The sequence below is a fragment of the Cinclus cinclus genome, chromosome Z, assembly GCF_963662255.1.
Source record: "Cinclus cinclus chromosome Z, bCinCin1.1, whole genome shotgun sequence".
In the NCBI taxonomy this organism is placed as follows: Eukaryota; Metazoa; Chordata; class Aves; order Passeriformes; family Cinclidae; genus Cinclus; species Cinclus cinclus.
The window spans coordinates 66,671,298-66,686,516 of NC_085084.1; the positions used below are offsets into that span (position 1 = coordinate 66,671,298).

General features: G+C 35.4%; 1 protein-coding gene across 3 annotated transcripts in view; it reads left to right on the forward strand.

Moving 5' to 3' along the window:
* The window catches only part of PDE4D (phosphodiesterase 4D), a 350,846-nt gene that overhangs the window by 219,009 nt on the left and 116,618 nt on the right, over positions 1–15,219 (forward strand). The window contains exon 1 of one of the 3 annotated variants that reach the window (XM_062512606.1): positions 4,005–4,069. The exons of the other annotated variants lie outside the window; for them this stretch is intronic. Coding sequence (XP_062368590.1) covers positions 4,005–4,069 — 65 coding nt within the window. Of the gene's footprint in view, positions 1–4,004; positions 4,070–15,219 lie in introns of those variants that run through there. 3 annotated transcript variants of the gene reach the window in all.

Sequence of the window (15,219 nt, forward strand, 5' to 3'; positions counted from 1 at the left end):
AGAGTTTCACAAAACTAATTGGTGTGGTGCTTAGTTTGTAAATAATGTTTGTACAGTGGAATGTGTTCTCCAGCAGATTGGAAAGGTTGATTTCAAGTTTAAATACATATTCTTTATTTATTGAAAAATGTATTTCATATAAATGTGGAAACTGGAAAGTGTATATGAAGAAAGCAAAGATACAAACTGTGAGCAAGACCAGATACAAAAATAACTAAGATATAACAGGGATAGTCCTGAGAGAATGAGTCCAGCTACAAGTTTTTAAAGATATTTTAGTTATCTACTTGAAAAAACAAACAACAACAACAACAAAAAAACAGGGTGAAACTAAAATTGTGTATCAAAAGCAGAAGATTGTTTTATAGCTTTCATTTAGTTATGTGTACTCAAAATGCCACATTTAAGAGCCCAGTCATTATTTATGTCTGAAGGCTTGAGGTTATAAATCCATTTCTTCAGCTTGCATAGAGCAGCAATAATAACCTGGCACCTATTGCATGATTTTTTCTCATCAGTTTGATGTCCAAGTACTTTTCAAGCAGCATTATGTGGGTTATCCCTGTTTTACAAAGTAGGAAGACATAATTCAGAATGGACTCAGCAAGTTTTCCATAACCCCATGAAGGAGATGTTCCCAAGCATGGAATAAAGCAGTCGGTCCTGTACCTCATGCCCTAAGCCATGCTTTTGGCAACTCATTTAAATATTCAATTCTTTGCACTGGTTTAATTCAATTAGTTATTAATTTGAAGATGTGTAGCTAAGATGTAAGCATGTTCAAAGTGGGCTGAATACAGCACACTTTTCATTTAATGGTGTTTTATTTCTGTATCTTTTTTTCCTTAGACCCATTATCTATACAGCTAAAATCTCAGTTAATGGTACATGCACATAAAAAATATTGTTGCTTTTCTTAATACTTTTATTATTAGTGTATTTAGTGGTACTGAATGTCTCCATCTTTTAGTATGTTTTTATATGAAATCAACACTTTCATTAAATGTGATGTCATCCCAACAACATGGCTTTTCCAAAGCCTTTTTTCCTGCCATTATAAAAAAGAGATTCCAAAAAGGGAAAAATTATGGATATGTTAGGGTTTTATTTAAGCTTTTTTTTTTCAAGCTACATGCACAAATCAGCTATTTAAACAATGCCCATTTCTCTACTTATTCCCTTATTTCTCTTTAATTGCTTTTTCCCTTAATTCCTCTAATTATGAGAAATTGAGTGGTTTTATTTTTTGACCCCGTGCCAAATACAAAAATAAATGCTATAGCATCTTCTGTGAACACAGTATGCTCCTATCTTTACGTAAAACTTAGACAAATCTGCCTTTGATGTTAATTGTAGTTCAGCAGATTTTATGTATGAATTAGAATCTATTCTTAACTGCCAAAATACTTCTAATGGGTTCTCTAGAAAACTCTAGAAAAAGGTTGGCCTTTCTCATAATGAATATTAAGAGGTTCATTTGGTTTAGCTTCCATAAAGTCAACTGATGAATTTCAGATAAAGCTAACATTTCCCAGAGGTCTGAGCTCTCCTTCCCTGGTAGACTGGTAGACTCCCTTTTTTGTGGGAAGCCTATGATTCTAAGGTTGCTCCCTGAAGACAGTCTCTGATTAGAAGTATGGCTGCTTAATATATATTTCATAATAGTTGAAGTTAGTAAGCTGTTGGGGAACAGGAGTTTTCTTCTAAAGACCTGAGGATGGAGACTAACAAAGAATGCAGGTTCACAGTAGATGTTAGTATTTGGTTAATGAGTTGGAGAACATGAGAACTTTTCTTCCGAATTGCTGTTGAAAAACAGTGACTCAAATATTTGAGTACCTGAAACTAAAGTGTGTTTATATTATATAGTAGTGCTTAGTATCTAAATATGTTAATATTTCTAGTTCTATTTCTAGTAACTACAAGTAAGAGGCAGGATCTTGTTGGATACATTATTGAAAACAGACCATCCTGAGATATTTACTTTGTGATAAAGCAGAAACAGTCTTTGAATATTCCATTTCAGTATGGTATTTCAAAAAATTTAGTCAAAATCTCTCTTTTGTTTAATTTTGTTTTCCTACATAAAATTGGAATAATGTTTATAAATAATATCAAGAAAACTAAGAAAAAAACCAGCTTTTAAATGGACGGGTATTCTGTAACAGAGTTGAGGATCTCTATTTTATCTGACTTTTTTCATGACCTTTTACATCTGTTAAAGGATTAAAAAAGTTTCACAATATGGTGTCTGATTTATGTGCACTTGTATAGACATGTGACCTGCACAGTGACAGACTCAACTGTTACTAAAGGTCCTATGACTGTACGACCCTTCGAGGTAAATTTACCACAGGTGCCTTCTCCAGTTATTGAAGTTAACTTTTTTGATTGCGTAGGACCCCTACAGAAGGTCCTTTGCAAGTCACTAAGTGATATTTGAGGGTTAAGTGCCAGAAAACATGGAAAATATGAAGAACAGAATGCAGAACAAGAAACATTAACATTCCTTCTGCTGTTGCATATAATTTTATATGCAGATCACTGGCAAAAGCCTCCAGGGCAGTTAGGATCTTTCCTGGTGATATACAGTGTAGTTGGTAATGCATTTTATTGTACTGTTATAAAATAAAGTGCAAAGGTTGTAGAGAGCCTTACATGCATTCCAATTTGATTATTTTCTTTATCTTTTGATACATAATCTATTTATCATATTTTCCTTCTATTCACCAAGTCTATATAAATTTTATAAATGCAATCTTCAGTGCTTGTTTTCATTATTAACCTAGATGCACTACCATCCAAAATAATGTACTGCAACACTTGTAGAGAGTGCAGAGGAATGGCTATTAAGCATGTAAACACTTGTTCAGCAATAAATTTGTTCTTTCAGTTTAAAACCAATTCTTACACTGTTCAGAGCATTTTCAAAAATTTATAAAATAAACAGTATAATCCCTATTTTTTTTTCTTAATTTTCATCCCTTTTAATGCTGAAATTGGCAAATATATCAACACAGGAATTAACTCTCAATTTTTTAATGATTTTTTTTTGGCTAGAAATGATACATGCAATTAATTTTTGTAAAACATAAACTATTAATGTATTTATTATAACAGGAAAAGATATCTTCAGTACAGCAGAAAGGATGTCATGTTAAAGTTCTTCAACTAAGGTATTTTGTTTTTCAGTGATTAATAACAATCACTATCTCTATGTGTGCTTGACTTTAACAATCAACAAGGAATTTAATTCTTACTTAACTTCACCACAGAGTTCCGAATGTCTTTCAGACAGGGAATACTTTCTGGTTTGTGAAATTAGACAATAGTACTTATTCACAGTAGCTAGGAGAGGAGAGAGAGTGTTAGAAGAAAGAGAAAGGGAAGAATTACATTTCTGGTTAAGAGTTTTAGTTGAATTGCAAAAAAATGTAAAAAATCTTTGTTCTTTACTTCATAGAGACTAATTTATCTAGCATGTCTGTAAATGTAACTTCTCTGCAAACTCAGAAGTAAATGTTACTGTAACTTACATTCATCCTTTCCTTTCATTTATTATCCAGAAGTATTGTTTTTTCTTTTTTTTTCTTTTTTTTCTTTTTTTTTTCCTTTGTTTTTTTATGTTATTGACCTTTAAACCTGTTGTTATCAAATTAAAAGAAAGAGATAGGGACTCTTTTCAGCTGCCTTCATTCTCATGTGACCTGAAGGGAGAATAGGTTCAAAATAGACTAGTTCCTCCCAGGGCAATACAAGACAGAAGAGAAAAGCACTGTCATTTCCGAACAGCACAGTGCTAGAGTAAACTCACCATGAAAAAGGAAGGAGTTGCAGCATGTTAGAATTCTTCCTCCACAGCCTGGATTTTTACAGAAGACAGATGTGGAGGGTGTTAAAAAGCAGAGGATTTTAAAAATACTTTGAAATGGAGTACTTTGAGAATTATTTTTTTAAGGACAACTGACATCTGACTGCTAGTAATACTGAAGGATTTTTTCAAAATGAGCATTGTTATGAAGCCAAGATCCCGATCTACCAGCTCCTTAAGAACTGCCGACGCAATGTGGTAATGTGATTCATTTGTTTCTTTCAGGCTGTCCTTGCTATTATGACACAGAGATATGTCCCAAAAAAGTCACAGGCTTTGATGTTGATTTGATAGATTTTGCCTGGTTATTGAAGATGTTGAAGCTGTTGAGTTGCACAATTATTAGTAAGAAACAAAACTGTGTAGCTTTTTGTTGTAAAATACAATGTATGTTTTTAAAAGAAAACTCTTTTTGTACTTCTTATAAAGTACATTACATAGATTTTACCCATTCATCAGTCAGGTTCAATCCTTATGGTTAGAGATACCTTCTAAAAATCTTCAGACATTTTTCAGTAAAAGAAAGACTTATTTCAGTAAGAGAAATCATAACAAAAAGCATGCATTACTGGAGGCTGGAGAGTAAAATGAAGTTGTAGTTTGTGTGAGCTATTTTGGGATGCTTACATGTAGTTTTCCTGCATAAATAGACTGACTGGCAGAGATGTGTCCTGTGAAGCAGCAGACTTTGTAGCAGCATGTGTGAGACTGTGTTGTGTTGTATTTCCCCTGTTCATTGAGGCTCAGAGGGGAAGTAGTCTGTGATACTGATCTGTCTGTATGATTTTCTTGCAAATTTTTTCAGCTATTAATCAGTAAAGCTTTGTCTCTTGAATAAGCTTTTTCTTATGATTTTTAAGCATTACTTTATGTTTTTTAGGACTTGATAGGCACTGACAGGACAGTTTTCTGTTAAGTCTGAGAAATAAATCCCATTTACTCTCTTAATGTGTCCCACATTTTGTTCTTCTCTCTGTATCTTAAAAAACCCCCACCATAATTTTAATAAACAATAATAGACTAATTGTTCAAAGATGTATTTTACAGGTATAAAAGATGTATTTTAAAATATAGCTTTTTAATATATAATGGCTAATGTGTTACTGGGGGATAGACTAATAACTAAGTGCAGTTCTTTGTGAGGAAATACATCCAGTTAATTGAATATTAGCTTTATAAAACCTGTAGGTTTCAAATAGTTTTGGCTCTAAGTTAAAGCCATGTCAGTATTACTGTCAAAGCAGTAATTTCTTCCAGTTATATTTCACTGAAACCACTTTTTAGTAAAAGAAAATTAAACAAGTACACTGCTCAATCTAAAGAGTAGTCCTACTTGTTCTCAGAAAGCGCTAAGGCAGAGTTCTGCTGAAGTAAATGCAGTAACTAGTATTTCTAAGTCTTTGTTAAAATGCAATGCCATGTTGGTAAACTAAATATTGCTAATGTGCCGCACTCTGCAGGGTGTCTCCAAGGAAGTGAGCTAAAACATACATACCTTAGCTATTACGTACAACTATGCAAATAAATCAGTACCTCTGATTAAGTCTGCCTTTTTTCTTTTTTTTTAAATTTTTTCAGTTATTGACTGCCTTCATTAATTTTCGCAGGAAAAATAAATTGTTTAAAAGTTTAAAAAAAAAAAATCCTTGTAACTGATAGTTGCAGGCTAATTTGAACACCAAGTATTCTGTCTGAAATACCTTCCTGCCTCCCTTTTGTTGCTGTTGCCTTTAGTTATAGTGCTAATCTGATATCTGAGAATACCTGTTCTGCTGGTTGTAAAACTGGGAGTCCTCTGCTGCCCTGCTGTTTGGGAACACGACCTGAGCTCAGAGGTGGCTCTCCGGGAGACACTTGAAGGCTGCTGGAGAGGGTACATGCTGTTCTGTGGTGGTGTGGAGCAAAGCCAGGCAGGCCCTGTCCCAACCAGAGGGAAGACGGAGTGCAGAGATAAGAGAGAATGGCAGGGAGCTGCTGGCTCCACACCGAGCTCAGCTCCTGGCTGCCTCCAAGGAGGGGGCAGCTGAGGCCAGCCCACCCTACCCTCACTGCCCAGCCAGCAGCCTTCAAGGTGGGCCTGAACAGAACCAGTTTGCAAACCATCTCCTTGACTTCATTTTGTGCACATTATTGCCTGAATCTGTGGGTTTTTACCCGTGGGTCAGCACCTTCCTGCAATTATAAGAGAGAATAGCAGCACTGTAATCTTGCTACAATATTAATGCTTAGGGACAAATTAAATCAGGGTTGAATCAGAAGCATTGGTAGGTGTTCAGGTAAGAAGACAGGAAGCCCATAATTCTCCTTTCTGAATCTGTTCACATAGTGATCCCACTCTATGTAAGAAGAGCAGGAGTGCTGGAGAGGAAGGAGAGGACAGGTCTCAAGAACAAAGGGATTTGAGTGATAGGACTGTTCTAAAGTGTGGATACCACTCTTATAAGGGTTTGAGAAAAAATGATCCCAGGATTTCCTCTATTTCTCATGTGAATAAAGTTCCTATGAAGATCAGAATCCAGGGTCCCAACACACAGAAGCCAGTGAAAGAAGAGGTGTAAAGATGAGACAAAGAAACCTCTGATGCCCTGAAATCAGACCCCCTCTTTATCCAAAAAGATACAGTTAAGTTCAGTGAAAAAGCATATGTGTGGTAAAAGCATGGTATCATTTTCATTATCAATACTAGAAAGCAATCAAAGGGTATCTCCACTGGTAGTCCTGTGATGTGTATCCCAGCTGACTTTGAGCAGATGCAGGTGGGCCCAGGATATGCTGATGCTTCCCCTTAAAGCTGCTTGCGTTGGGGATGTCTGCTGTTAAGTGTGATGGTAGGGTCTGTATGCAAATCTCTTTACAGTGTGCCTTGGTAAATTTATCCTCATGTTATGGTGATTGGAGTAAAAGCAGATGGTTGGTATTTATGCAGAACAAGAAAGTGATTTATATAATGGTTATTACCTGTTACATTAATACTTCTCAATTCTACCACTCACTCCCACTCATTCCCCAATTCAGGGTGTTGTAAAGTATGGTTTTATATCATAAATCTTCTGGATAATAATCTAGAAGAGACAAATGATTGTGCAGACTTTTCAAGCAAGACAATTGTGTCTTTTTCTTCCAGAGAAGAAATAACAAGGAAGTAAGGAAATCACAGTAAGTTAAACTTTGGCTGAGACAGGCAAATGATAATATGATTACATTTTCTTAACTATTTGCCACTGAACAGTAAAATAGTAGTGTTCCACTGAAAATGTCATATTTCTGTCTATTATTTTCCTTTTCTAACGAAAGAAAATTTTGAACATATTAAAAAAAAATCTATTTGGAAGAATTGAATTTAAATATTTGAAGTTTAATTGAGACGTTGAAAATGCTTCCTTGATGGCAAATCAAGCAAGCAGCCTCAGTTGGACAGAACTTATTGTCTGGAAATGGTGCAGCTCATCAGATTTGAGAACTGCCATTGTTTTTCACTATACGTATAACTACCCAAAAGAACTATAGACTTGTGGAGTATTGTCAGTTTTTTCCACAATTCTTTCTGCATGGTGTGACTAGAGATAGTTACCTGTTTGCTTTGTCAGTTGACGTTACTGGTTTTATTTTGTTTTTGTAATGTTGGCCAATTCAGGCTTTTCTCAGTTTTGGAACTTAAGAGTTGATTGATCTGCAAAGCGTGCAGCCTGTCCAGTGACCCAGAGAGCAGAGGTCTTCAACAATTCAGTCTGTAATGTAAAACAATGCATCTATTCTTACTTAGCTCTAGAAGTGGCTGATATTGCTCATCTGCAATATGATTAAGTTTGGTATAATGGAAATTACTGAAAGATATTGTCAAATATGGATTTCTTAGTCTATGATATATTTATAGATAAGTGGGACAAACCTGATCTCTTGTATGGACTTTCTCTGACCCTTAATATGTGGATCACAAGAGGGATGCTAAATAAAATTTTATTGAATGGAGACAGTAAAATTCTTGTGGCTTGACATCAGTAAATACCATTTTTTCTGGGGCAGAAGAGCTAGAACAAACAAACAAGCTGACATTCAGCTATACTGACCTCAGGTAGCTGCACTGGTTTCCTGACTTAAGGCCCATGAAGTGGAACTCTGCAGTAAGTGTGACCCAGTCTTTTGGTAGCTCTGTCTGACAAGAGAAAGCTGTGGCCATATCACACTGTTTTGGCCATCCCAAAACAATTCAGTTCCTTGGTTAATCCCTTGGTGCTAACAAGTTCACTGTCATTACAAAGATGAATATATTCAATAAATGACATTGAATGAGTCATATATGTCTAGGTTATTATTATCAAACCTATATTTAAAGTTAGCTGCTGACTTCCAGGATGGGAATCCCAGTGCTGATGAGATCAATACCAGAACCTTGGTATTCCTTGAAGGACTCTTTGTCTACAGGGCAGAGAATGTAAACATAGGTAAATGCAACTGTGAACAATATTAACAACATTCATATCACTTGGCTGCTAAAAGGTTAAGGTTTTGTATTTCTGTGTTGGGTGAATTTGTTTTCCTCTCAAGTATTATGATTGTCTTTGTGAGGCTTTGTTGGTGATATTACTTGTCCCTTGTTGCCATATCTCGCAAAACTGCTCTTATAAAAAGAAGGCTGGGACCTCACATAATATCCAATTACAGTTTCAGTAGTTGAAGGTATTGAACGGAGTGCACTGGGAAAATTTAATGCAAGCTGCACACCATTCAAACTCATAGGCAGGGATTGAAGTACTACTATCATGTGTAAAATAGTGGGATTTCTGAATGTTGAGGAAAGCCTGCAAGCTGTAGATAGCCTTTCCTATATGAAGTCTGACTCTGGTGGACTTCATAGGTGACTCCATTAAGAAAAAAATAGGCTTTTGTAAGCATTATGGGCCTCAAATCTAGACAGCCATAGAAATTCAAATGGCAAATATGCTTTTATACATTGTTCAGTGCTAATGACGAAGTCTGCACAGTCAGCATGACACTATTTTCCAGAGTATGATATGCTAAGAAGTGGGTTTTTTACAAAACAAAAGGGAAAAAGCAGTTTTGTCAACAAAGTAGTGGTGGATTTTGAAATGATCAAGTAATGCATTTTCTAACAGAATAAGACATGTCCTAATGGGCTGGGCCAATAGTCTTACTAACATAGGAATTATGTGTAGCAACAGGAAAATCTGAGTCTGTCCAGTTTCTGCAGCCCATTATGTTGCCCAAGATTTACTGTTGTTGTATTAGGGGTTTTACAGGGCTCACCCTGGCCTTCTCTTTTCCAGATCGTCTATTTACCTGTTTGCCTGTAGATTTGCCTAATCTCTTTTCTGAATTTGGCAACAAATAGTCTTCCCCTACAGCCTCCTGACAACCTTTCTGACTATGTAGCATTTGAAAACACTTACCACATGAAACCACTTTCTTTACTATGCTTTAAAATTAGCTCTGTTATTGAAGGATTTCATTAAAGAGTCTACATTCACTTATCCAACATCTTCATTATTCTGTACTGTTCAGTTATAATATCCTCAGCCTTTCCTTGTAGAAGTGGAAAAGTAGTAGCCTCATATTTTCCTAAACAGGCTACTGCACTGTCCCTTGATCATTTTAGCTCCTATTCATTGTATTTCCTCAAAGACCACTGTGTCCTGGAAATACAAAGACCAGAGAGAAGGCATTACCCAAGACATGAACACATCAAAGTTCTCACACACTGGTAAAATTATGCCTGCTTTTTTTCTCAGGACTTCTGTTGGTGTCCAGTGTGCTGTTAGCTTTTTTGACTGCCATTTCAAGTTGAGATAGTGGTTTTAAATAATTTTTACTGGGTTTTTTAAGCCATTTTTTTGGAATGTTCCCATCTCTATATTTTTGTAGAGAATTAAACTTGCCAACATAAAATCCATTTACTTTAACATTTATATGATAAGAACGCCTGTCTTGAAATAACAAATGTATTTTTTTTAAATAAACAAACACTGCAAACCATGCCAAAGAGAACAAATTGCAAAGTGTGGCTCCAACAAAGAAAGGCACTTCCTCCAAGATACTTTCTTTCAAGCTACCTCCAGATAAACTAATGTAAAATTATTTCTCCACTGCATACAACCACACAATTTAGTTCTCTAACTCTCACTAGAGCGTATTAACAATCCACTTTCCGTTTTCCTGAAAATATAGTCCTGTCTTTACAGCACAGTTCTCACACCTTCTCCCTGAGCACATCTGGTATGTTGTCAACTTGTGGACAAAGCTCTGTTCAAATCCAACAACCACAAGGCCCAGTGAAGATGAGGCACTTCAGTGTCTGTCCCTAGCATAGAATAAGGAAGAGGACAGCAATTTTCATGGGGACACTTGACAGCTCAGCTTGAATGACCAAAATCCCATTTACAGCTGGTTTAAGTGAGGATCACTTGATCAATGTTCTGATACAGATCAATGTTCTGATACTGTGATGGAAGTCTTCTCCTTTGCCTTCCATTACACCATGACAGTTGTTCGCATTTAATTCCACATTGAGAGGTTATCTTTCTTCCTACCTTGTATTCTGAGAAGCACAATAACAGTGTAAGGCATAATATGTGGGAATCAGCTCATCTAGACAGATTTTTATCATACCTGATGTAGTAACCTCTTGGCAGAGAGAAATACTTGCTCTCAGGGCATGTTTATGACATATTGTAGACATCTGCCTCAGAAAAAGAGGTTCTCTTGATATCACTGATTTTATCAGTCTAAGCACCACTCAACATAAAGTAATACATATACATGAAATCTAACTTGTATGTGGACACCTGCAGTGTGCATATATAGCCAGATTAAATCTTTCTGATGCAAGTAACTTAGCTTATGCTGAATGCACGTCTTAATATTTAGCAGTTCTAGTATTATGTTACAATATAAGGGGAATATTCACCCAGTATGGAATAAGAAGTGTTAGAACACAACAGCAAGAATATACCAACTACTTAGGCTAAATATAATATTGAAAGAGCCTTGCAGTCAAAGTGAGGTCAATTCACAGCTGTGAAGTCACTAAGCAGTTATGCCATCGTTCCAATGACAGCACAAATTACTTAATCTCATTATTGTGATTCCCATCAGATTTCAGCTATGGTGGTTTCTAATTCAGACTAATATGCACCAGAGGCATGTTTCTTAGCTCACATTACACAAGCAGAAGCAGTTTTCTGCACTCTTTTATTTGGTGCCATTGCTGATACTGTGAAGGCGGGGGTATTCATGACTTAGATAGATGCGTAGTATGTTATTTTGAATATTTTTTGAATATTTTTCTGCCATTAAAAATCATGAAAGCTTTTCAGATCTGTAATATATAAAAAGACAGAATAGTTTCAAAAGCTGAATGGCAGAAACAGATTTGTTCATCTGACCTCATTTTGAAGTATTTGAGAGGCACAGAGAGGAACTCATGACTTAAATTTGTTCTTCTCTATTTCATTTGCAAGTTTTATAACAGCACCTTTTGGTGCCTTTATATAAATACACTCAAATACTAATACATTCAAAAACCTCACACACTAATTAAAAAATAGTTTTCTGTACAGTTATTTAAGAAATACTCTTTTGATTCTATCAAAGTGTTAAACATTAAAAAAAGAGGATTGCTTCAGAATCATTTCTTTGTCAGACCTCTCAAAATAAATCCAACAGGGGTCAATTTAAAAAATCATTTTTGTAGCTTCATTATGCTCTGTTGCACTTTAGTAATTAAAAATCATTATTCTAGTCAACTATTTGAATAAAAATTCATCTTAGACCAGACAAAAAAGGAATTTATTTTTAGGAAAAAACCTTTCAGTATTTCTGAAATTTGTCCTTAAAGTTTTAGAAATAATTGTAAACTTTGTGTGGTTTTTTTTTTTTTTTTTTGTTTGTTTGTTTGTTTGTTTGTTTGGTTTTTTGTTTTTTTTGGGGGGGGGGGAGTTTCAGTTTTAGGAAAATTATATTAGTCAGTTATCTAAATTTTGAAGAACTTCCCATATGCAGTTATATAATACCATACTAAAAAAATCTCTCTGTAGTGTGTACCCACAGCAAGCTTCAAAAAAAAAGGACACCAATGCTACATTCCTACAGTAGAAGACATGGCAAAGAGTTGCATGTTGGTGCTTGCTGCACTGCCCTGGGACGGGCACTACACTGTTGGGATGGTGCTGTAACAGCCCCAGTTAACCCTCTGACACTGTGACAGGCTGCCTGTGGAACTCCAGTGACTAATTCCACGTGGTGTTGTGCTACATCTCACAGCTGCTGCCAGCATCCACCTCCTCACACGTCAGGGCAGATAATAACAAGCACTTTTAGGAGATTCTTTCTAAGAAGTATATACTGAGAAGTACACAGCCAGTCTCTATGAAAGCTCCTTGGGTGCTGCTGCTGCTGCTGCCCTGAAGTGTACCCTACACAAGATCAGTTATATAAGATCATCTTCTCAGAGCTTTATATTCATAATCATCTTTATTGTCTCAGACATTTCCGCATTTAGTAGTTTTAAGCTTGTGAGCCATTCTTTCATTTGATATGGGGTCTTTCCTTGACTTAACCAACATCTATTTTCCTCTTGTCCTAGCCTTGCACATACGCCTTTTTACTGGGTTCTGACATTGTAACTACCTTAGCTTTGCTTTCTCCCATTTGCAAGTTTTCTGTCCCACTGAGTTTCCTTCCCAAATGAGTTAGAAGTAGCCTTTACCATTTGAATGCCATTAAAATTTCTGGCAAGACTGTCAGAAAATTGTTCTTTTCATATTGGTAACTATATTTAATGAAAAAAAATTGGTATCCATTTTAGCCTTCAAAACTTCCAGATATAAAATAGGATTTTAATGTCTAAAACTGAGAAATTGTGTTTCTGCAGCTTGCATCCTTCCTAGTTCAACATCTATATTGTTTAACACCCTTATTGCTGTATCATGAATACAGATATGTTCTTTAAAATTGCTTTAATCCTTTTAGTATATTTGCACTTTAGATATGTAATGCCCACAAAGTTGGTCAAAAGTCCTTTTCTGGAAATGTGCATAGCTACTTAAAATATATAATCTATATTATATGGTGTAACTTACAGCTTCCTTGCTTGTATCTGTGTATTTTACAGGTGTGTCCAGTGGGGAAAAAAAAGTTATTTACCTCTCACAAATTGTATATCTTTGTATTTATTTTGAGATTAAGTGCGTTAAAGCCTTCAATCCTTATGTTCTGTAAGACCAAGTGTAGTGCATCACATTTCCATAAGTAAACCTCTTGGTCTTACTAGTATTTAATCTTGCTGATTTCATTGCATACCATCCTAAAAGGTGTCTGAATTAAACTCTGTGCATAAATATCTTTGTCTTTTCCCTATTTTAAGTTTTGTTGCTGTCAAATATTTTTCTTTCATAAAAATCTTTCTTTCATCAATCTTCTATTGTGTTCCCCCTTGGGAATTACCTTGAGTAATTTTTATACATTCAAGTCTAATAGTTACACAACATTCTCAGTTATCACATTTAAAAAGTAAAGATTTAATGGTTATAGAAAATATTGTATATTTCACTTACTGAAAGGTGAGGAAAAGATCTGTTGTTTTTATAATCATACCATTTTAAGACAATGCATTCACCTATGCTTACATAGTCAACATGGGAATTCATACAAGCCCAGAGGCTGTTCAGAAAATCAGAAATGACATCCTAATATAGACAGGTGCTCCCAGCTTTCCTCTGAAGCTCTCTCCCCAGAGACTTCTGGGGAGCCTGACCTTCAAGTTTAGACATCTGTGAAAACCTGCACTGCTAATTTTCTCTGTGTAATCTCAAAAAAAATGTTTTCTTCAAGTTTTATCAAGTGATGTTTGGAACCTTTATAAAATATAAATTTTGGAGGGCTTTTTTTTGTGTGTATTTACTTTTTATTCTTCATTCATATGTATATTTACTTTGCATGTTTTGCATAAAGATGGTGTGATAATGCTTTTATCTGCTGGTGTTGAAGAACACACAGGAAAAAGGAAATACAGAGGAAGGACATTTGATAGATTGAACTGCTGTTTCACAGATGCTGGATAGATTTTTGTCTGATTCCTGTGTGCAGCTTCAAATTATCTTTAATCTGTTAAATCTGAAACAGTATAAAAATATGTTGGGAGGTATAGCCCCATTTTTTAGAGAGAAATATGATGAAACAAAGATGAACATTTAAAAGTCAGCAAGCTTGTGTTTGCAGTAAGAGTGTGAGACTTCTATTTTAGCTTCCTCTGACAGACCCAATAAGGGTAAAATGAAACATACTTGCCTATGACAAATGAAAATGTCAGGTTACAAAAGAACAGCAATAACATCAGTACCTCAGCTGGTAGAATACCTGGTTATACTCATCAGCAGATGTTTTTAAGTGGCAGAGGCCATAATAGCCCCTTGTTGTGCTCCTTGCATACTAATTTTGGCTACCAAACATGCAGAATTACCCTGAGAAGTTCAGGAGTAGAAAGGGAAAAAAAACCACCATATGTTCTTATTGTCTGTAAATAGAGCTATGGCCCTGAAGGGATCCTTTGCTGATGCTGGAGGCTGAAGACCCTTTTCCCACCCACTACAAAACTTGTAGCCCAAGTTTTCTTCAAATCATTTTCAGTGATGTAAAAGCAATTAAAAATGTACAAACACCGTTCCATTTGAGCATGCTTCTGGAAAGCATGGCTTGAAACTAATTTGCAGTTGGCAGCTAGATTGAAAGGAACATTTCTGGAGATGTTGTTAATGCTTCCAAATGATTTTCAAGTTTTCTTTGTGTAATCCTCAATTTTGTATTATTTTAGTCTTAAAATAGTACTGAATTCTGAAATTGAAATATATAAACTAAAATAATTTGATTTCCTACTATCCCTTTTATTTCTTGCCAGTCATTCAACCACCTGGACATGAAACAGTTCAAGTAATACAAGTTGCATTTTCAAATATACTCTGCTCAGTCCTGTAATCTTGTTTACTTGTGAACAATTGTTCATTTAAATGGAAAAAAAATAAAATTTACACTATAAATTAAGTAAATGCTTATTACAGCAGCAGACAATTGGTTAAATTGAAAAATTGAAATTTTCATTTCTAAAAAAGTCAAACCAATCTGGATTGTGTTCTATCAGCAGAACAGGACTGAAAGGAGAATTGGGTGTGTGTCAGGAACTATTGTAATTAGTTTCTGTCCAGACTGAATAACAATGATATTTCCCTGACTTCTTTTCTGCCTTTTTTCTGCAGTATAAACCTCTGCATGAATAAGATAATGAGATAATAGATGTGTGCCTTTCCTGTGATAAGGGGAAAAACATTCTGCTGAAGTCA